Source organism: Notechis scutatus, chromosome 7, assembly GCF_049901735.1.
Source record: "Notechis scutatus isolate UNSWTSFEM ecotype Mainland chromosome 7, rNotScu1.2, whole genome shotgun sequence".
Classification (NCBI taxonomy): domain Eukaryota; kingdom Metazoa; phylum Chordata; class Lepidosauria; order Squamata; family Elapidae; genus Notechis; species Notechis scutatus.
Window position 1 is genome coordinate 19,421,686 of NC_142015.1, and position 24,116 is coordinate 19,445,801.

Consider the following 24,116-nt stretch of genomic DNA (forward strand, 5'->3'; position numbering starts at 1 on the left):
ACTAAGGCGTGAGGATTCTTTCAGCACCCAAGGCAAGGCGAGCCGAGCGACCGTCCCGAAGCCCATCGACAAAGGTACAAAGGAGGAGTTGAAAGTGGCGGGGAGAAGCGGGGGATGGTCGCTCGGCTCGCCTTGCCATGCGTGCTGATGCCGGTACCGGGCCGCGGCACAAAAAAGGTTGGGGGCCACTGTACTAGATAACATTGCTAGGGCTCGCTGCCTTAGAAGAGCAAGGAAAATCCTCAGGGATAACTCATACCCCAGTCAGCACTTTTTCACTCTCCTACCATTGGGTAGGAGATATAGAAGCATAGCCAGCTGCGCCAACAGGCTGAAGAACAATTTCTACTCCTGGGCTGCCAGACTTCTGAATGGAAAATAACTTCATGTCAACATAGTACAATAAACTTGTGGGGCCGGTGTGGTGTGCAACAAGGTCACATAGTGTAATAAGATTGGGACTGAGTTAGGGACTTCTGTCCTCACTGCAAGTTGTTTTGGTTTGGGGGGGGGGGTACACGAAGGGATGCTCAGCCAATCTCATTATACGCATGTTCTACTCTGACAATAAAGGTAACAATAATAATCAAAAGGTTGTAAAACTGAGTTAGGTAATGATCTGCTTACATATGACCATCATTCTAGGTTCAATTATAGCTGTAGGTTGAATAATTTGTGTAATGTACATGTATAGTAATTTAACAGTTTTGTCCAACTACTGACAATTACTCTCGTTTTAAAATAAACCTTTGAGATATAAAATTGTCTGTACGTGTATACATTAGGAAGAATCAGTATGTATCTGGGGAAGAGAGCTATAGTCCATGAAAGCTTATGCCACTATAAATCTGATTTAGCACTCCAAATTATTCATAGATATTGTGTTTTGGTTTATTTAATTGTCTCTTAAGCTAAAGCATCTCAGTATAATAACCATGTTGCTGACAATCAGCTCCTTCAAAATCTTACAGTAGCTTCCAACTCTACTGATTTTTCTCTTTATTTCTTCTTTTTTTTTTTGTACTTGACCTTTGGGGCAAGGAATTGGAAGTGCCATTTACTTTGAACTCTTGAAGCCAATGTTTACCTACTGAATTAACTTATAAAGTCTGAATATTCAATCAAGGTCGTTGTAGATTGTTAGCATTCAGCTTCACCGCGTCTTCCTACGGGAATCGTGAACAACTAATTCACGAAAGAAATTACAGTGGTTATATTGTTCATTAAGTCAAACAAGCTTGCCTAATAATGACACAAAGCATTCAACAATCATTCAGCCTAAGCACCTTCCCACAGCTGTTTCACCTAGCTGCTCACAAAAGGTGAGTAATCATGATTGGATACTCCGTATTTCAGGTCTAAATTCTTTCATTTAGAGATGGTGTCCATGAGAATTTGAGCATATAGGAAACAAGAATACTAAAGTGAGACCTCAGGGATCAAGTAAAATGCATCTCCACTTACTTCCCTATGCCTGGTAGGTTCGTATTGTTTTGCTGATTTACAAGCCCCATATCTATTGAACATCTCACAAAATTAAAATTCCAGTAGAAAATACAGAAACAAGCCAGAGAAGCAAACCATTTCCACTTTTATTGTCCTCCTGTTCCAGACAGAGGCCTTGAAACTTTCAAAAGAGCACAACTGTCTACAAAAAAGATGAGCTTTTCCAGAGACAAAATTATTATGTGAAATCATTTTTGTTCAAGACAAAAGCCTTTAAAATTCTGTCATATGGCTTTTGGGCAGTGCTCCTCTGTCAATTAAGCAGAATTCCATCAATTTGTCACTAAAAAGAGGCAGATGTTCACACAACACAAAATAATCATCTTTGTTGAATTTTAGATCTATAAAATTGGGACGCCAAAATGATCCTATAAAATAGATGCCAGAATGAACTATCACGGAAGTTCTCCCTGCATGGCTGAACATGTAATTTAGCGCATTCTAACTATTTAGACATAGTTATAATAGGCTTTTAATCATTTTATCATGTCATTAAGTGGAGAGAATTGCTGTCGTCGTTCCACAGATTCTTCTTCCCCAACACAAATGAATTCATCAGCACCAGGACTTGGGAGAAACAAGTCTTAAAAGTTTCGGGACATCAGCTTTATTTTTGACATTAAACAGCTAACCCAGAAACAATTATTTGAATTATGTCATCAGAAGCTCCATCTAAGGCTGAAAGGGTTGTTGTGATACTTAAAGGACAGATTCTCCAAAGACTAATGTCAATTTCTGCTTTCAAAACCGCTTAATGACATTACAAAATTAAGGAATTTACTCAATCTTGGCAAAAGGGAGTTCATTTTTACGAGCTGTACCGATTTTGTTTGGTTGCTTGAAAAACAGTTTTAAGAGTCTTCAATAAACACTTGTGTGATCACTGCAAAGCAGTTGTGCAATGAAATGGTCTTAGTAATTTATGTAATCGTTACACCCATTAACTATAGAGTGCTTAACACTAGCATAAAATCTGAGTTTAACTCTCCGGAAAAACAGAGATAATCCTTGCTATTTCCTGATCCAAGTAGAAATATAGTATTATGTTTAGATTCCTATGTTGCACTAAACCACACTTTTTAAACCAAGGCACAATAAAGTGGGTTTACATATTATTTAAGCCTTAGTGTGGATTGCTTGTTTTGTCTCAGCATGTTGTATAAGCTTGTTTGCTGTGGCTTGTAAACTGTACTTCAGCAAACTGTAATCCACAACTGTGGCTTAATGCAATAGACAATGATAGATAGATATATAATGTATAGAAACCCATTTTTGAACACATTTTGTTCCTCTAGGTCAGGGGTCTGTAACCTTAAACGCTCAAAGAGCCATTTGGACCCACTTCCCACAGAAAACAAAACACCAGGAGCCACAAAACCTGGGTGGGTATGGCCAACTCAATGTCACTCCCACCCGGTCACATGACCCCACACACACACGCCTAGCCACGGTTTGTGACTCCCGGTGTTTTCTGTGGGAAATGGGTCTCTTTCTCTCCCTCCCTCCTTCTCATTTCTATTTTTTGTGTTTTACCTTCACAAGCTTGGCGAGGAGTGACTGGGAGGGCATGGGCCAATGGTAGGATCACCCAACAGGGAGCCACAGCCGAGGGCCCAAAGAGCCGCATGCGGCTCCAGAGCTGCGGGTTGCTGACACCCGCTCTAGGTCATAATATATTGTATTATTCTTCCAGCAATGGTTTATAACAGTGTTTCTTAACCATGGCAGCTTAAAAATGAATGGGCTTCAACTCCCAGAATTCTCCAGGCAGCATGACTCTCTGGGGAATTCTGGGTGTTGAAGTCCACATAGCTTAAAAGTTTTTGAGGTGGAGAAATACTAATCTACAGAAACTCTTAACCAGCATCAAGGGATCTCTAGCAAAGCAGGACATAGCATGGCAAACTTGTACCATTGAATAATATCCTTGTGCCTTTCTTTACAAGCCTGCTCAGGATGTCAGCAAGTAAAAAGGAACTCATATTTTTTTCCTTGCTGGCTGGCAAAAAAAACAGGTCAGCCAGCCCTGTTTTCTGATGGTAATTCCCAATTATCAGAATAGATTGGCTACCGTTTCCTGCTGGTAGCCTAGTTTTTGCCCAGAAGGAATCTTTACCGTCCCATTTTTATGTTAATTTCAGTCATCTACTGTTTGGGTTTATATACACACATGCATATATGTATATGTATATGTATATGTATATGTATATGTGTGTGTGTGTGTGTGTGTGTGTGCGTGTGTGCGCACACACACACACATATAAAAATAAAAAAACTTCTGAGAAGTTATGTCAACTGACTTCCCTGGCTGTGGTGTAGTAGACTGTAGAGCAGGGGTGTCAAACTTGATTTCATCGAGGGCTGCATCAGGATTATGTATGACCTTGGGGGCGGGGTAGGTATGGCCAGCCCAACTTCCCTCGTGTCAGGGAACATCTGTGGTGGCCCGGCCAGGGCTCGGGGGGGGGGTCCTCCTGCAGCCCTCTGCCAGCTCGACGTCACTCGTGTCGGGAGCGTTGCGATGGCGTGAGCGCTCTGTCAGAGAAAACAGGCTCCCGAGCTCCATTTTCGGCTGCCACGGCCTCCTGCAACCCTCTGCCAGCAAAAACGAAGCTCGGGAGGGCTGCGTATGGCCCTTGCAAGCTCTGTTTTCGCTGGCAGAGGCACCGCGGGCCGGTCCTTCGTGGTTTCCAGGGCGGCCGCACGGGCCAGATCTAAGTATCCTGAGGGCTGAATCCAGACCGCGGGCCTTGAGTTTGACACCCCTGCTGTAGAGCATAGAGAGTTTCCCAACTGATCAAGCTGGAGTCACTCAAAGATTGCAAGAAAATCTTCCAGGAATTCTGGAAGTTGGAAGTCCACAAGTCATCGAAGGGCCATAGTTCCCCCACCCCCGTCTTAGATGGATGATCTTCTTCCCGTTTATTAGAACTAGGTAGGGTTTTCAGATTCAAGGAGGCACTTTGACACATCAGGAGGAATTCCCATGGCAAAGCAGGGGCATCTTTTTGGAAACCAAGCGACACAGGCAGAGTGCCAAGCTGCTGACCATAACCTCCATTTATCCCCCATGAAAAAGGCTTGCTGGCAGGACAATTCTAGAAGCAATTTTCGCTACAGCCTAAATTTATGTATATCCTCCTCTACCTTGGCCAAACCGGAAAAAAATAATCAACAAACAACCTTGCAACCTGATATCCCTCTCTATCTGCTGTCTCCTTCTACAATAAGAAAAGTTTAAAAAACGGGTTTTATTTTTTTTAGAGACGTGGCTAGTTAACTTTTTTCACCCCCATCTGAAAGAAACCCAGAAATGAACCTAGTGAGTGGACTCCCATCTCCATTAGCTCCAGAAAACATTGACTGGCACAGTGATCAATGCTATAGCATTTCTGGACCACGCATCGAAAACAGCCAAGCCATTTTAAAAAAGATCATTCTCGTTAAAAAAAAAAAAAATGATGAAGATCTGGTGGTAAAAAGAAATGGTTTTCCAGTTTATAGCTGGAAGGGTGCAGGTAGTCCTCAACTTACAACAGTTCATTTAGTGACTGTTCAAAATTACAGCGGCACTGAAAACAAGTGACTTATGACCGTTTTTCACACTCATTCACACTCGTTGCAGCACCCCCCCCAAAATCATGTGATTGAAATTCAGATGCTTGGCAACTGATTCATATTTAGGATGGTTGCAGTGTCCTGGGGTCACGTTTTACGACCTTCTGACCAGTAAAGTCAAATGGGGAACCCGGATTCATTTAACAACAGTGTTCCTAACTTAACAACCGCAATGATTCGGTATAACTGTGGCAAGAAAAAGTCGTAAAATGGGGCAAAATTCACTTAACTAATGTTTTATTTAGCCACAGAAATTTCAGGCTCAGTTGCAGTCGTTAAGTGGAGGACTACCTGTATAAAAGATGCTCTAATTGTCAACCCTGAAGCCATTTTGGAGCATCTTCTTGCCACAGCAAGCCTGGTTGGAGCTGTGGGAATGGGAGAGAGGGGATAAGAGGTAGCTGGGGGAGGGGTAGCCAAAACAAAATTCTTTCTCCTGAGAACCAAGGACGTTCTCACCAGGTGCTGGGCAGGCACAGACTGAAACCAACTGGAATTGGGGCTGTGACTGGATTGGACCCTGTGATGGACATGTGGATTGAGGAAAATAATGTTTGACTTTTTAATTTTTTTTGGGGGGGAACCATGGGACCTTCAGGGTCGGGTTTCCACCAGATGTGCCACTATGACGTGCCTAATAAATCTGCACTGAGGAACACCTAAGCCTTAGAGCAGTGGTGGTATGCTACTGGTTCGGCCCGGTTCAACTGAACCGGTAGGAAAAAAAAAAGAAAGAAAAAGGCACCAATGATCAGAGGAGAAAGAAGAAAAAAGCACAGGATTGGCCCTCCCACCCGCCCGTGCGCTTTTCTCTTCATTATCCCCTCAGCTGATTGGTGCTGCAGGCCTCAGCTGGTGTAGGGAAAGCTGCACGCGGGCCTGTGATCATCAAACTGGTAGTGGAACGGGTAGAATCCCACGGCTGCCTCGGAGGTTTGATTGCGTTGGGTCTGTTACTTGGAACCCTGACACTCATTACTTTAGATACTGCTTGTTGCTTGTATCCTTACGATTTATATTGACTGTTTCCTTAGTATGATTTGATGGCTCATTGTACCCTACGACTATCATTAAGTGTTGTACCTGATGATTCTTGACTCTTGACGAATGTATCTTTTCTTTTATGTATACTGAGAGCATTTGCACCAAGACAAATTCCTTGTGTGTCCAATCACACTTGGCCAATAGAGAATTCTATTCTATTCTATTCTATTCTATTCTATTCTATTCTCTTTCCTTATTCTATTCTCTTTTCTCTTCTCTATTCTCTTCTCTCTTCTATTCTCTATTCTATTCCACTCTATTTTTTCCTTATTCTATTCTATTCTATTCTATTCTATTCTATTCTATTCTATTCTATTATCTTTCCTTATTCTATTCTCTTTTCTCTTCTTTTCTCTTCTCTATTCTCTTCTCTCTTCTATTCTCTATTCTATTCCACTCTATTTTTTCCTTATTCTATTCTATTCTATTCTATTCTATTCTATTCTATTCTATTCTATTCTATTCTATTCTATTCCATTCCATTCCATTCCATTCTTCCATTCCATTCCATTCCATTCTGACAACTGAGAAACATCTGCATGGATGCCAGTAAGATAAACAGAGCAGCTGGAAGTGAATTCCAGCCCATCACCACGGATAGATAGGATCACAAATGGGACCAGAATTTCCATCAGTTTGCAAGGCAGTTATTAAGTGAGTCGCACCCAATTTTATAACCCTTTTGGGCCATGATTGCTAGGCAAATCACTGCAGTTGTTAAATGAGTCATTTGGTTGTTAAGTGAATCAGCCTCCCGCCCCCTAGATTCGGTCAGAAGCCATCTGGGAATGTTGTAAATGACGATCACATGACCCCAGGACAATGCAAACGCTGTAAATACAAGTAGTCCTCCACTTACGACCATAACTGAGCCCAAAATTTATGTTGCTAAGTGAGAAATTGGTTAAGTGAGCTTTTGCCCCATTTTACGACCTCTCTTGCCACAGTTGTTAAGTGAATCACGGAAGCTGTTAAGTTAGTAACATGATGGTTAAGGGAATCTGGCTTCCCCATTGACTTGGCTTGTCAGAAGGTTGCAAAAGGGACACTGCAACCATCATAAATATGAACCAGTTGTCAAGCGTCCAAATATAAAACTAAAGAAGACATTTCCTGATAGTTAGAAGAATTAATCAGTGGAACAACTTGCCTCCAGAACGTGTAAATACTCCAACACTGGAGATGTTGGAGCAAGGGAGACAGGATAGCAGTCTTCCAATGTTTGAGGGGCTGCCATAGAGAAGAGGGGGGTCAAGCTATTTTCCAGAGCACCTTTGAAGGCCAAATAAGAAATAATGGATGGAAATTGTGGCATGCATAAGCGCACAATTGTGCCTACTGTCACTGTCCTATTGTCCCCAATTATTAGTTCCTATTTCTTGTATTTAAACTTACTTTATTCATTTATTTATTTTATTTATTTGTCAAAAGCTTACAATATAACAGAAACAAGAATAAACATAAGTTTAAATACAAGAAATAAGAACTAATAATTGGGGACTTATGTTTATTCTTGTTTCTGTTATATTGTTTCTGTTATATTGACAAATAAATAAATAAAAATAAATAAATAAATTGATCAAGGAGAGAGATTCAACCTAGAAATATGGAGAAATTTCCTGACAGTGAAAGCAATTAATCAGTGAAACAACTTGCCTCCAGAAGTTGTGGGAGCTTCATCACTTGAGATGTTTTAAGAAGAGATTGGATAACCATTTGTCCGAAATGCTATAGGGTTACCTCCCTAAGCAGGGAGTTGGACTAGAAGACCTCCAAGGTCCCTTCCAACTCTGATATTCTAAATTACACGTTCACAGAAACATGCGGCAACGGTTGTTAAGTGTGAAACAAATGGTCGTAAGTCCCTTTTCCCAGTACCGTTGTTAACTTCGGTCGCTAAACGAACTGTTGTTTTTAAGTCAAGGACTACCTCTACATGCTGGTTGCCAAGCACCCAAATTCTGATCGCATGATTGTGGGGGGATATTATGAAGTTTGCAAGTTGTGAAGGCTGGTTGTAAGTCAGGTTTTTTTTTTTTTTCCAATGCTGTTGTGATTTTGAACGGTGACTGAACACGTGATTTTAAGCGGAAGACTACCAGTATATCAAACAAATTTCAGTGTTGATATGTTTACGCTTGACCACACTGGATCAAAAGATGACAAGGACACCGTGTGTGTTCTCCATGCTCAGGCATTTAGAAATAACAGGAGTTAAAGTCCTGGCAACAAGTGATGGGCTCAACTAGGAATGTTTACTTTGGCTATGACAAAATAATATAACAGACAGGAGCTCTGCTCTGCAAAATCAATTCACTGGAGACAAAAGAGTCACGTACCAAGAGCCCTGGTGGCCCAGTGGTTAGAACGCAGCATGGCAGGCTAACTCTGCCCACAGCCTGGAGTTCGATCCTGACCGGCTCAAAGACGACTCAGCCTTCCATCCTTCCGAGGTGGGTAAAATGAGGACCCAGGTGGTTGGGGGGCAAGAGGCTGACTCTGTAAACTGCTTAGAGAGGGCTGTAAAATCACTGTGAAGCGGTATATAAGAAAGGAAGGAAGGAAGGAAGGAAGGAAGGAAGGAAGGAAGGAAGGAAGGAAGGAAGGAAGGAAGGAAGGAAGGAAGGAAGGAAGGAAGGAAGGAAGGAAGGAAGGAAGGAAGGAAATGCAGTATTGCAGACTAACTCATTGCCCACAGCCCGAAGTTTGATCCTGACCAGCCCAAGGTTGACTCAGCCTTCCATCATTCCGAGATGGGTAAAATGAGGACCCAGGTTGTTGGGGGGCAAGAGGCTGACTCTGTAAACCGCTTAGAGAGGGCTGTAAAAGCACTATGAAGCGGTATATAAGTGCTATTGCTGTTCTTCCCTCCCTCCTTTCTTCCTCTGCCTCCTTCTTTTCCTCCCTCCCTCCCTTTCTTTCTGTGGTGGCACAGTGGTTAGAATGTAGTATCGCAGGCTAACTCTGCCCACAGCCTGGAGTTCGATCCTGACTGGTTCAAAGTTGACTCAGCCTTCCATCCTTCCGAGGTGGGTAAAATGAGGGCCCAGATTGTTGGGGGGCAAGAGGCTGATTCTGTAAACTGCTTAGAGAGGGCTGGAAAGCCCTATGAAGCATATGTAAGTCTAAATGCTATTGCTGTTCCTTCCTTCCCTCCCTCCCGTTCTTTCTGTGGTGGCACACTGCTTAGAATGCAGTATTGCAAGTTAACTTTACCTACAACCAGGAGTTCGATTCTGACCGGCTCAAGGTTGACTCAGTCTGCCATCCTTTCCAGGTCGGTAAAATGAGGACCCAGGTCCGGGGTCCCCCAACTTGGCAACTTTTAACACTTTGGGAGTTGAATTCTGGGAGTTGAATTCCACAAGTCTTAAAAGTTGCCAAGTTTGGAGACCTCGGACCAAGATCATTGGGGACAAGATGCTGACTGTAAATCACAAGAGAAGGCTGTAAAGCAGCAGCCCCCCTCAACCTTTTGGGCACCAGGTTCCATGGAGAGAGGTTTTTCCGTGGAAAAAGTGAGTTATAACCATTTTTCCACACTTATGACCATTTCAGCAACCCTACAGTCACGTGATTGACATTCAGATGCTTGACAACTGACTTACATTTACGACGGTTGCAGGGTCCCCGGGTGTGTGTGTGTGTGTGTGTGTGTGTGTGTGTGTGTGTGATGTGATCCCCTTTTGCAACCTTCTGAAAATCAAGTCAACCTGGAGAAACCAGGTTCCCTTAACAACCGTGTTACTGAACTTAACAGCTGTACTGATTCACGGAGCGAAAGCGAAAATGAGAGTCGTAAATGGGGCAAAACTCACTTCACAAATTTCTCGCTTGGCAACATAAAGGTTGGGCTCATAAGTTGTGGTCCTAAGTTGAGGACTACTTGTTCAAGTGCTGTTGCTACCGAGATTTTAAAGCAAATTCAGAACATTCTTTCTAGGAATATCAAAACAAAAGACAGGTATGGCCAGGCACGACTTTTTTTTCCCTATATATATTTGTAGATTCTACTGAAGTCACGAAACATCTTTTTAATATCAAGCATGTTTCAAACAAGTATCAATAATAATAGCACCATTAAGAACTGTCACCCTAACAGGATTCAACACAATTATTATTTTTTTTAAAGGTCTCAGGTGGAAGGAAGCTAATAAAACAATGACATTTTTTTTAAATGTCTTTTATGTTTCATTTCACAAGAATTTTGCAAGAATCATGTTGGCATGTAAATTACCAAATTTCTAATCCCCTAGAGGGAAATGGCACTGGCCACCAAGATATCTTGATTAATGAAATGCACAGATGTAATCTCCAGTTGCGCATTTCTATTGGACAATGGCATGAAATGTTGGTTAAGTACTTTATGAATAGGCTTTTGAAATAGTTCTACGTACATGAGGAGTGCCTTTAATTGTTTTTCTGGCCACACAGACATCAGTTGCTGCCGAGCAGCTATTAATCTCCTGTTCAAGATCTCCATTTCCCATTGTAATAAAGTGGAGAAAACCTCGTAATTCTAAACAGGAGTCTGAATACTGATTGTGTCTAACCTAATTTTACTTTGCTCTCTGCATTTGTGTTCTGTTATCCCTTAAGATCAGTGATCCCCAACCTTTTTTATGGCGCGGCCCGGTACCGACATCAGCTGGACGCCGCCATCTTGTTTTGATGAAAAAGTGCTTCCGGTGAGCTCACCGGAAGCACTTTTTCATCAAAACAAGATGGCGGCGCTTAGCGTTGCCGGTGAGCTTTTCCGGTAGAAATGGCTTTCTACCCGGAAAAGCTCACCGGAAGCACTTTTTCATCAAAACAAGATGGCGGCGCCCAGCAAACCAGCGGCCTGGTAGGACTTGTTCCACGGACCGGTACCGGTCCGCGGACCGGTGGTTGGGGACCCCTGCCTTAAGATGGTGTAAGGACCGGAAAGAACAACTTCATTATAAACCAAGCAGTTACAGGGAGCAGCGTAAGATGTCAATCAGTGAAACCAAATAATAATGAAACACGCAGGCCCAAAAATGCAGAAGCGGACGTAGCCAATGAGAAGAACAGCATATTTTGTATTGGGACTGCAGACATTTCTTTAGAAAGGAAAAGAAAACAAGAGAAGCCGCTACGCTGCCTGGTTAATGCTTTGCCCTCAACAGAGGAAGCTTTGTGGGTTGTCTCTGAAAATCAGAGCAATCCTAATTTACTCAACTTAAGCGTCTCCTCCCATTTCCTCTCCAAGTCAATTCGGTGGTGAAATGTGGCATACAATCTCTCCTCCATGGAGCTTCCTTAGGCAAGGTGTTAAACGTGAGCAACCATAGCGCTAACCTAGCACTAACATAGCTTGCTCTCAGCTAAATCATAGTGGTGAGCAAGCTCTAACAATCAACAATGTTCAAAAGTGTAGCATTTCCTACAAATGTTAACCATTCCGAGTCCATGTATTGGTTAGTCTAAACCAGGGGTGTCCAACCTTGGCAACTTTAAGACTTGTGGACACCCCTGGTCTAAACTATCTGAAAACCTGGTTTATATACACACCATGGTGGTTGGGTATGCATAGCAATGCTAAACCAAAACCTAACCAATTGTATTATGTGGCTTATCACGATGCCTAATCTCACCACCGTGTAGCAAACAAAAACAATAAATCACAATCAGACATGCTTTTCTACACGTAATCTGGAAAATCATTCCTAGGACAAACAACTTGGAGCAAGTAAAATTACTTTACTCAGGGGCCCAAAAACTAAAGGTAAAAGCTCTCTGGGTCAGCCTCAGCCGCTGGTGAACATATCCACGACTATGTATTGTTTTGGCAATAATGTAGAATTGGTTTTCCTGCTTTAACAAAATCATCTAATTCACCCTATTACTTTGCAGTTGATAGATTCAGTTTTACACATATGTCATGCTTTCTCAAATGGTCCATAGTGTATAATGGGTTCATTTAACAAGCAAAAAAGATTGTAAAATAAGGCATAATTTACGACGGTAGTGACTTAGGACCTAAATTGCGGGCTCGTAAGTTACACAAATAGATTCAAATGCTCACTTCTGTCCACATCAATATAAAGTCATGAAGATTCTTGCACACAAAAGATCTGGGCCTAGTTTTGTCCAGTTGTGTTACACTCCAACTCTCTACACTTCCCAAAAGCTTGAAAAGGCGAAAAACGCTCCAATCCAGGGATGTCCAGATTTAGCAAATTTAAGACTTTAACTCCCAGAATTCCTCAGTCAGCCATCTGGGAGTTGAATTCCACAGGTCTTGACAAGGTTGGAGACCCTTGCTCTAATCTGTAAATGTTCTGTAAATGCTCCAACACTGGAAGTTTTAAAGAAGAGATTGATAACCATTTGTCTGACGTGGTGTAGGGCAGGGGTCTCCAACCTTGGCCACTTTAAGCCTGGTGGACTTCAACCCCCAGAATTCCCCAGCCAGCTTCTGGGGAATTCTGGGAGTGGAAGTCCGCCAGGCTTAAAGTGGCCACGGTTGGAGATCCCTGGTGAAGGGTTTCCTGCCTAAGCAGGGGGTTGGACTAGAAGACCTCCAAGGTCCCTTCCAACTCTGTTATTCTATTCCATTCCATTCCAATTGGTTATACCTGGTAAATGCCAGGTAGAAGGATGCAGATATGATGGGCCACCTCTGATTTCTATAAAGAAGATAAACCTTCACAACTTGTGAGAGAGGTGTGGGGGGAAACTTATTGGGGGATTTATTTATTTGTTTTAAAAAAAGCTTTTTTAAAATTTTTTATAATGAACAAAACCATCTTTCAATTATACAGTGTTGGTTTGGTACATATATCATATGCACAATATCTATAATCCTTTCCTCCTAACTTTACATTCATATTGTATTCTAGTCAACATTCCATATCCTATTATCTCATTATTATTCTATTATTTAATTTTTAGTTTCATTTCCAGGCTATCTTTAAAAGCAAAACTCAATTCTTACCAAATTATATTCATAATATAACTTATTTTTAAAAAATAATCAATTATAACAAATCATTACTTCAATTTCTTACTCTTCTATCTAGCCACTGATAAAATACATCCCAAATGTTGTTATTATTCTTTTTCTTCTTGTTCTCTGGTATTGGAGAGATTTGTGTCTAATCCTTTTTGGCTCCTAGAATCTCACTCAGACCTCAGCCAACTGCTGCTCTCAACAGGGTCTGGCTCTGCAAACGCTACGCAGGGCAAAGGAGAAACAATGACGGGCAGAAAAATAAACTTGATGGCTGTAGCAGCAGGACGGTGAGGGGAGACCCTCAGGCGCTTCAGAGGTTTGAGCAAATCTGGGGGAAAGGAATTGGCTCTCCTGACTGTACTTCAGCCCAAAGCAGAGACAAAAGACTACAAAGAAGATGGCTAGGGCCTCAGGAAAGGGTAGTCCGTGGCCTAAGCTGGAAATTACTTGGCAATCCTGGACAGTTCTGTTTAGAACCAATGTTGAGTGTGAGAGAGAGAGGGAAGGAGGGAGGGAGGGAGGGAGGGATAAAAAAAGAAGAGAGAGAAAGAGAGAGAAGAGGGAGAGAGGGGGAAAGAAAGAGGGAGAGAGAGAGAGAGAGGAAGGAAGGAAGGAAGGAAGGAAGGAAGGAGAGAGAGAAAGAAAGAGGAAGGGAGGGAGGGAAAGAAAGAAAAGGAAAGAGGGGGGAGAGAAAGAAGAGAGAGAGAGAGAGAGAGAGAGAGAGAGAGAGAGAGAGAGAGAGAGAAAGAAAGAAAGAAAGAAAGAAAGAAAGAAAGAAAGAAAGAAAGAAAGAAAGAAAGAAAGAAAGGAGGGAGGGAGAGAGGGAGGGAGAGAGGAGAGAGAGAGAGGGAGAGAGAGTTCATCAGGTGAGTAATGGAACATCTTAGCAGATGTAATAACGTTCATTTTCTATTGTGATACTAAGATCCGTTGGGGCATATAACTTCCTAGTTACTCCTATCTCCCACTACGATATTACAAAAGAATGTCACTTTGTAATGACACCAAAATATGAAGAATATTTCTTCACTAATTCCTTAAAGAATGCAACACCCTCCTTTCCTCACAGTGAATTGTTCCCTTGCAACAAAGCGCAGAACTTGGGAACAAATCGAGAAGACATTGTATGCCTGTAACCTCCTGCGTCACAGCTGTATCAAAAAATCAGGTGGTAGACGTTCAATTAAACAATTAAAGTTGTTTAAGCCTGTTGAGGAACCGAACCAGTTTGTGTTAATACTATTCACCACTTAAATAAAAGGATGCTTGTTTCAACTTTTTCTAAAACTTCAGCGTCAGAAAATGCTGGCCCTGGTCCTAACTCAAGCTTTCATTGGTGAGAACCCTTGGCTCTTGGCTTAAAAATTCAAACAATTTATGGTAGGATAAGGCAAGTACTGAAGCATTAGAGACCCGCAGACTGGTTTACTTTTTATAATGCCATGGAAACTCCAACGAAGTGCAGGAAAACAGACAAGTAAGAAACAAAATGTATTTTAGGAGACTGCCTGGGACCATTCTGGATCACAACGCACGAAAGATGCAGTGAGGACGTGAAAAAAAAGAGAATTTCTTAAGAATGGGGACTAAACCTAAATGCATGCCGTGAAAAGGGAAATAATGAAGTAGCAAAGAGCTGTACATCACTTGTTAATACTTCAAGGGTAAAGTTACTGGCTCAAAACTTATGAGGCCATTGAACATAATGAGCTGTGTGTTATAAAAGAGGTTGAATGCTTGAAGCACCGCAGCTAAGGGCCATAAACAAATTGACATTTCTGATTTGGAAGGCCCGATTTAACCTACACATCGCGTTTTTGATGGGCCATCCATCTTCTACCTGTCCAGCATCTTTCAAAAAAGCAACCCCTCATCAGGAAGCTAATATGTCCATCATGCTAACACACTGTTAATTCCACTGGTAGGATTTTTAAAAACTGTAATAATTAACCACCATTTCTGTGAGGGTTAAGATATAATTTCTAAAGGATACTGTCAGGAATGAATGACCAGACCTATATGTGCAGAGTTCAAACTAGCTATATAGGTAGCCCTTGACTTACAACCACAATTGAGCCTCAAATTTATGTTGCTAAGTGAGACATTTGTTTAAGTGAGTTTTGCCCTATTTTACAACCTTTTTTTTTTGCAAAGGTCAAAAGTGTGAAAAATGGGTTATAAGTCACTTTTTTCAGTGCCTTTGTAAATTTGAATAGTCCCTAAATGAACTGTTGTAAATGGAGAACTATCTGTACTTTATTATTCTCCACCTATAGTACAGGAATCTCCCCAAATGGGCAACTTTCACCTAGGAAAGGCTAGATAACGCCCAAAGGCATTATGTGGCAAGGAAGAGATCAGACCTTGCCCTCTTTTGTGTTTACACAGTGAGTCCAAGCTAATTCCCTGCTTGCATCTCCCTCCCAACTAGGCCCATTGTGTGCCAGGAGAATCATCCATTCTTCAGAAGTCAATATAATCAGCTTGCTCATACTGGAAACGTGTAACTACAAGGGAAGGCCTAGGCACGGTGCTGTCAAAGTAAACAATGTGGAGTTATTGCTACACCCAAATAGAACTGCTATCCCCAATTTGGACTCTCTCCTTTCGCTGGGATGCCATCTTGCAGATTCTCAAGCATCCCATTAAAATGAGGCAGGCCATTGGGTAAGCCACAGGCACAGAAAACAATGTGCTCCCAAATAAAAACAGCAACTCTTGGTCAATAATTTGATTTTAACCTCTTCAAAGCACTCCACGTATAAAAGATCTGTCTCAAGGGAGCTAATCTCCATTTCATGACAGCTCTAAACTGTATTAATAGCCCAGCTGGTAAACATCCAGTTTGGTTCATTTGGTCTATTCTTGTATTTCAGTTTGCAACAGCAAATGCTTTTCTTGGGCAGCACCAATGCAGAAGGAAGGAGAGATAAGGTTTATCATGCTTCCACTGGCTACTGATATACATCTCCCATAAGCCCCCCAGCTAAGCCAACTGGCAGGTACCTGTGAATTATTGACCAGAAACTCTGGAAAAAACAGTACAACTCTCCTCCTGAATGAACTAAAAGAAATTCAGTTTGATTTTATTTGATTTCATGGAAGACTTTACCCCTTATCCATTGTCTTCAACAGGTTTAGAGAGCTGGCCAAAGGACTGCTTTATTTTTATCCAGGTGATGTTTTGCCCAGAGTGATTTAGAATTGCAGCCTAATGCAGTGTTTTTTTTTAAATATAAGTAATATTTCATTTTACTGCATCCTAGCTCTCTGTCATCACATTTTTAAAACTGTTTAGGGTGATCAAAAGGTCCAGTTGTGACCAAAAAGTTCCCATCAGAATCTCAATTGGCCACAAAACTCAGCCCAGCCTACTATATGTTACAAAAATGTTTCAAAAGGTGAAGAGGAGAAAAAAATAATAATAATCCTGTTCGAAGGCTGTCAGAGAAAACAGGATATAAATACCGTAAATGCAATAAGGCCCCGTAAACCTTGCTGGGGCATTGCATCTGTAACAGAAACATTCCAATAAAAAAAAAGAGGGAATAGTTATTAATATTCATAAACGAAGCAGCAAAACCAAGAACGTCTGCTATGAATATTTATGCAGGAAGGATTAAGCTTCACATACATGTACTTTCAGACAGAGGATGAAGTAGCAACAGACGTGTTAGCGTTAAACAGATTAATGCCCGACCTGCTGCGAGACGTCTTAGCTGAGAAAACCAGGTGAAAAAAATCTACCCAACAATGCTTAGGCCAAATCAGTGAATCAAAGGAGCTCTAATGGGGAGAAAAACACAGCACCCCTTTATTCAATCCTATGAAAGTAAGCTCAGCTTGAGTTTCTTTCTAAATCAAAGCTACCCAGGAAGGAAATAAGAGTTCAGGCCACCAGTTCATAATCGAGAGATGGCATCTAGACAGGATATGCACAAGCAGCTGAGCTTGCTGTTTTGCTCAAAGAAGGGAAATGCCAGACCGCTGGAAGGTTTTAACAGGTGCTGAGATTTAATCTCCCCATCAGGAAGTAGCCGGACAGCTCTCCATTGGCATGTTACCCGTGCCAAGCAACCCGATAGGGGCTTTTGCTAGAATCCTGCATCCTGTTCTCAGCGTGCCGCGTTATCAACCTGGCTGAGTAATTTTTGAGAGTGATCTTCAAACGACCACCGAATCGCCACCGTGTTGCAAGCAAATGCTGGGGAAATCAATCCTTTCTCCAGCCAAGTTTTAAAGGGAAAATAAAATCCCATCGTCCTAAAATTATAAGGATGTGCACCATGCTACAGGATCTCCAAGAACAAAGTGGGAAGAGGGGGGGCCTCTCTTCAATTCAAAGATTCCACAGAGATCTATTGCATAAGGCAATAATCATAAGCAGGATCTCCTAAGAATATTTCAAGCATGGTATGAAGAATTAACCCTGAAAGGGGCTGAAATTAATTTATGCAAAAATATCAGCGTACCGGCCTATGTACACTATGCCACAGGATCTTAAAGAACAAAACATGAAGAGGATCCCATCTTCAGCTCAAATATGCTACAGAGATCTGTTGCGTAAGATAATAATCACAAGCAGAATCTCCCGAGAATATTTCAAACATGGCATGAAGAATTAGCTCTGCAAGGTGTGAGGAGGGAAAAAAGTTATTTCTACACCCTCTGAAGAACTCTTTAATAGCAAGAGCTTCCATTTTAAGGGAGGTGTTTCATTTTGAGAATTGGGCTGCTACTTCTTCTTTATCCCTAAAGCAGTTTGGGGCTGAAAGCCATTTTAACCACACAGGAATGTCTCCCATAAGCTTTAAGGGAGATTTAAGGGCGTCCAAGCATCAGAGTAAGGATATTGGTATGCCTTAATTATTCTCTTTAGTAAATCTGAAGCTTGGAAGCCAATGCGGTAGGCAGAGCCGATACTGGAAAACAGCCAAGCTCTGTTCACCAGATAACATCAGGTTAATGAAACAGATGCTTTCCCCTGCGAACGGTTTCCTAATGCAAGCTTCTAGACTGATCTGAAACCAGATTTCTTGTTCTCGTGCCAAGAATGCAGAGGTCACTCCTCATAAATATGTCCGCACATACATACAAGGTAAAACAAAAGACTCTTGGCGATTAACTCTTGTAACCAATCTCGGGATAGCAAATGCAACATACTTCATACACCACTGAAGCTTTGCTGATTTAAGCTCTACTACTTGATTTAAAAAAAGCTTTATGAAAAAAAAAAAAGGACACTGCATTCAGCCACCCAATTAGGATCATCCCTGAAAGGATTCCAGCAACCTTTGCTTTATAAAGCACACAACGGCCCCGTGACTTTTCCATACATCTCGAAAGAAAACAGACCCACAGGGACATTGTAATGAGAGAAAACCCTAAACTGCTTTCACAAACACAGGCAAAATCCGGTTATAAAATGGCCCGAGGGGGGAAGGAAAAAAACAGTACCACCAAAATCAGAAGCAAGCTTGCTCTACTGAACAGCCACAGCAGTAGTTTAAGTGCAATCCAGTAATTGAATTTGGCCGGGTTATTTTATTAAATTATCACAACAACTCTGAATAAATATAGAACACTTGGGTTTGTTTTTTTTAAAAAAAGAGCTATAAAAAGATCATATTTGTTTAAACACAGAGAACAAACCAGGGGGACAAGTCCTGGCAGATCAATAAAATGCAAATAATTCTGCCTCCAGGAAAGTGGAAAAGTACATTTTTCAAGGAGATTTCGGGAGAAGGATGGATGCTGCAGCATTGTTCAGCCTGGGTTAGTCAGGAAGGACATTACAAATGTTACAGAAACAGGTTAACTTCTCTTCTCCCCAACTCCGCCCCAAGACATCCAACACAAGACAATGATTCTTCATCGCAACAACAAGGATTCATTCATTTGAACTGCATTTTTCTTCGTCACCACTACCCTGCGAAATCCCACCAGGGAATCCATCGGGTGTACGCAGCATCTGGGCCTCCCACCTTTGCCTCGCACTTATCTGTCATCCCGACAGCCTGGTGAAACTAGCAGGGTGAAAAGATGAAGGAGTGGAAAGGGAGACTTTTCCCCCCTACTTCTTCTTTTTTCCTGCTCAGGCTCTTTTGAACTGCCTGAAAAGGGGGGCATAAAACCACCTTTGTAGTGGGAGGAAGGGGGTGGGAGGTGGGAAAACACCTGAAGGTGCAAAGCTGAAGCTGGGAAATGGCTTTAGGCAAATGGAGAAGCCACCAAGTGAGAAGGGGGGGATATGTGTGTGTGTGTGTGTGATATGTATGTATGTATGTATGTACGTACATATATGTATCTCCCATATACACACACATACCCATACGCACACAAAGAGAGATTTGTAACAGGCACCTCCTGAGCACATACACACACATTGCACATATCTATGTGCATGTGTATATGTCAGGACCATATTGGTTGGAAAATGCAGAGGAGGCTTTTCTCCTGTCAATGGCTAAAATGATGAAGCGCATATGCATATAAAAAGCAGCAAGCAAGTGGGTTGCAAAATGATATATATACATGCAACTCCCTTGTCTGATTTTATACATCTGCAACTCTACATCTATCTCTCCATATCCATATCTATCACCTATCAACCTATCTATCTATTCCTCTATCCCCATCCTCTATATCTATCTACTAATCATCTGTATATATTTATCTCTTTATATATGCTCTCCCTCACTCTCCCCTCTCTCTATTTATGTACATTACATACACACATACATACATATATACATACACACATATATAATCTACCTATCTATACACATACATACACACATACATACATATACATGTATAGTTTTGCAACCTACTCGCCTTCCGATACATTCATATACAGGTGCATATGCAATCTCCGGAGTGTGCCTGTGTGTTCCAGGAGGCGAGAGGTTGCAAAAAGCAAAGGGTTGGGATTGCAGGTGAGGAATACGCTGCAGAATCGGGAAAGAGCAGCCGGGAAAGGGCTTTGGGGGGCGGGAAATGTGTGAATGGGGAGCCTAGTTTTTAAAACACCTCCGAGCCTCCTGGGAAGCTCCGTGCACCGGGACCAACTGACGTCCAAAAGAGACCCGGGTTTCATCGCCATCCAACGGGGCACCCAGAAAGAGGAGAGACCCTCGCTCGCAGCCAGCAATGGGGGTGGGTGGGTTCCTCGTCCTTGGGCAGCCGTGCAAATCATACCCGCACCCCCCCATGCAAGGTAAGGAGCCCCCTCCCAAAGTGGGACCGTCCAAGGAGAGGAAAGCGCACAGCGCAGCGACCTTTCGCTGCCCCCGCCCCTTTCCCGGCGGGTGATGGTCGCACCCTCCAAGTCGGGACGCGAGGCTTTGAGCAGCCCATTCGGGCAGAGAGGGGGGTCTCGGCGCCGCCCTCGATGTAGCCCCGCGCCTACCTCGATATAGCCGGCCAGCGTGGCCGCGGGGTTGCCGAGACACAGGAGCAACAGCCACAGAAGCGACCGGCCGCAGCGCCCCATCGCCGACGCCCGGAGAGCGTCTCCCGTTCGCGACAACCCGAACGCCTCCATCCCGCACCGCCGCCCAGGAGCAACTGCCGCGCGCAGACCGCGGCGGCGCCACCAGCCGCGCTTTCGTCATCGGGAGGGGGAGGAGCCTGACGATCGCTCCGCCCCCACGCCGCTAGGTTGGCTAAGCGCGCCACGCGGAGGCGGGAGCTAAGAAGACAGACAGTGCGCTCAGCCAAGAAGCCAACGAAGGATGAGGGGCTTTCCCTCCCCCTCTTTCTTTCAATCACGCCCGCCCCTATTTAGAGGAACCAATCAGGGAGACTTTGGGGGAGTTTCCCCCGCAACAGGACAGGACGAGGACGCAGCTGGAGCTTTGGTTTCATTGATCACTGGATAGACTCGCTACGAAACTATGGGGAGGAAAATAAGGGGGGGAAATTCTGCCTCTGCCTACCAGCATCCATCGGGATTCCTCTGGCTAGTGTCCTGTCAGTGTGTGAGAGAGTTGAGGGCTGTTTGGAAACTGAAACAGTATTTGCTGTGTGAGCAAGAAGGAGACAGCAAGGAGCCTGGGCGTGGCTTAGCTCAACTGTACTGCACTAAAGCTGTTTGCTGCTCTGAAACAGAAACTCCTCTCCTAGGCTTGTGTTTTGCATTTGAAGCAGATTTCTTTTCAGGTGGGGAGGGGGAGTAGAACTCCTTAGCATCAGAGCATGTTAATAATAATAATATACACAATACTAATGCTCTGATGGTCATTATGAAAAATCCTTTCTTAGTGAGCACTTAGAAGCCAACAGGAACATATGAGCCAAATTTCAAGTTTGTAGGCTTGGCGGTTCTGGAAATTTCGTGATGATGCGTGAGGGGTATTTTGGTTTTACATGTGTGTGTGTGTGTATGGTATTCAGCTTTGTTCGGGTATTTTCCCACGTCATTATAGTTGTGCTTTGAAAGTTGTACCAACGTTTCGGCAGAATCTCATCTGCCATCATCAGGCTTCTGTTTGAACACAATACAAGAAGCCTGATGATGGCAGATGAGATTCTGCCAAACGCTGGTACAACTTTCAAAGCACAACTATAATGCGATGGGAAAATACCTCAACAAAGCTGAATACCATACATGTAAGTACCCGCATAAAACTTAAGGAATATGTGTGTGTGTGTGTGTGTGTGTGTGTGTGTGTGTGTGTGTGTGTATCTTCCTAATAAATGATAGCTGTCCATTTACTCGGAGCCAAGCTGCACTAAAAGCCTCCAATACAGGAACACAATGTTGCCAGCCAACCAAGACACAAAAAAACCCACAAAACAGACAGAAGATATTAGAAACACCAATCAAGCAGAACACAGCAAACTCCAAGACCAATAAACACAGACCAAGATTCCCAACCAATCAGGATGAAGAAAAAACCATGGCACAGCAATAGGCTAGCCCCAAATTTAAAACTGAAACGGCTGTGAAAGTCTGACTCACAGACGAACACAATTCAGAAGCCTGATGGGAAAACTATGACCTTAATGACTGAGAATCTCCATAGACATTCAACCTCAGTAATAAAGAATAAAAGAATAACCATTCTTTTCTTGCATAAGGTCATTCCCAGATGGTAATACAATCACAGCTGGGTTGGGGAAAGGTTTTTGTTTGCTTGCTTGAAATTGCATCTACAAATAGCCCACTTTATTTATTTATCAAATTTATTTGCTGCCCATCTCATACCAAAACAGCTTAAGCTAGCTATCTGGAAGGAATTCAAAGGTTGCGAGAGAAACCCTTTTATCTGATGTAGGTTGCAATAATCCAGAACCGTGTTAAAAGGCAGATGTGAGAGAGTGCCATCTTTCTTGGCTGAGGCCTAATTAGTGTTTTATTATTGCAGCTTGAATCATTTCATCTTTCTCAGAAAAATTAAACGAGTTTATAAAAGCTTAGGGTTTTGATCTCAGGTGTGACTGTAAATTGAGGATTATCTGTGTTTCCAATCTAGTGCCTTTTCTGCATCCTTCTGTCTTAATTCCATCATCGCCAACCAATGTCTATAGACAGAGTATAAAAGGTGGCCTTGGCAGAAAGAAGGAAGATTCGTCTCCAAGACAACACATAAATGTGGCTTAAACTTATGTAGATAAAGATTTAAAATGCTTAACACAGAAGTCCTTCCCCCAAATTCACATGTAGATAGGGGTAGTCCTTAACAAATGACCAAGGAGCCTGCCCAATGTGTTTGCATACTATAATGGTCATTAAACAGGTCAGTCACATGACTGACCCAATTTTATGACCTGTTTTGTGCCACTCATTAAGCAAACCTAGCGGTAAGTGTTGCTTTTCAGCAAAAATGTCCTAAAATGTAGTCATGTTGCAATCCATGTTGCAAAGGAGCTGTATAGGAGATACTTCCTAACTGTGGCAACAATTTTGCAAGAAATGCAACTCCTTGGGTGCTCCAGAGAATTTTTTTTTCTCACTTCAAATTTTTCAGGGCATCTGCTTCAAGCACGAGAATATTCCTTTCAGAATGTTGGACCATTCAGTCCCATATTTCAGAGAAATTCCATGGTTTTTTGTTCTCGGGGAATACTACAGAGGTATTTTGCAGAACAAGCCCTTTTATAAAAGAATTACAATGCAGTTCCTTAGGGATTGATCCGAAATGCAGGTTTTTCCCTGCAATTTGTAATGCAGTTACTTATAGATTTTTTTCCCCTCCGGTGGAATTTCAAAGACAACCTTTTGCCGAGTCAATCGATAACCTCACCTGCAGCACAGGACTCAAGGTTTAATGCTTGGTTCTCTTTATCACCTTCACGGCCAAAGTTCCAGGAAGTATACCTGGCTTGATAGAGAGGCCTCTTGACCCAAGAGTTTGCATGTCAGAGTCCAAGCTGCAAAACCAAAGCTGGGCATAGACAGAGCTTGGAAGCAAAGGCATTCATTAACAAAAAGAGAAGGAGCAGCTGATCTTTCATTTTCATTTGTTTACTTTTATTTGAGTCAACCACAACTACAAGGTTCACACAACCTACAAGCCAGCAAGTTCACAACTTGGATCGGCCCTGAGTTCCTGCAAGTGTTCCCAACAAAGGGAAGATTTTTTTTTAAGAGGACAAACAGGACAGTTATTAAATGCATGGCCTCATCCTGTCAAGTGTTTTTGATTCGTTTCATTTGAATGCAATGCACGTAAAATTTACTTTTTCTTCTTTCTCCATTCTTGACTTTCTGCATAGAGGTAACCTTTGACTTACAACTATTCATTTAGCAAACATTCAAAGTTAAAACACCACTGGAAAAAAAGTGACTTACTGACATTTGTCAGTAAATATGTATTTACAACAGTTGCAATCTCCTGGGGTCATATGATTGCCATGGTGGTGCAGTGGTTAGAGTGCAGTACTGCAGGCTACTTCTGCTGACTGCCACCTGCCTGCAATTTGGCAGTTCGAGTCTCACCAGGTTCGAAGGTTGACTCAGCCT

General features: G+C 42.5%; 1 protein-coding gene across 4 annotated transcripts in view; it reads right to left on the bottom strand.

The window, feature by feature from the left end:
* Nucleotides 1–20,727, bottom strand: part of APLP2 (amyloid beta precursor like protein 2) — a 65,740-nt gene extending 45,013 nt beyond the window's left edge. For all 4 annotated transcript variants that reach the window (XM_026678620.2, XM_026678619.2, XM_026678618.2 and 1 more), the window contains exon 1: nt 20,559–20,727. In XM_026678620.2, coding sequence (XP_026534405.1) covers nt 20,559–20,693 — 135 coding nt within the window. In that variant the 5' untranslated portion in view covers nt 20,694–20,727. The remainder of the gene's footprint in view (nt 1–20,558) is intronic.
* Between the last annotated feature and the right edge of the window lie 3,389 nt (nt 20,728–24,116).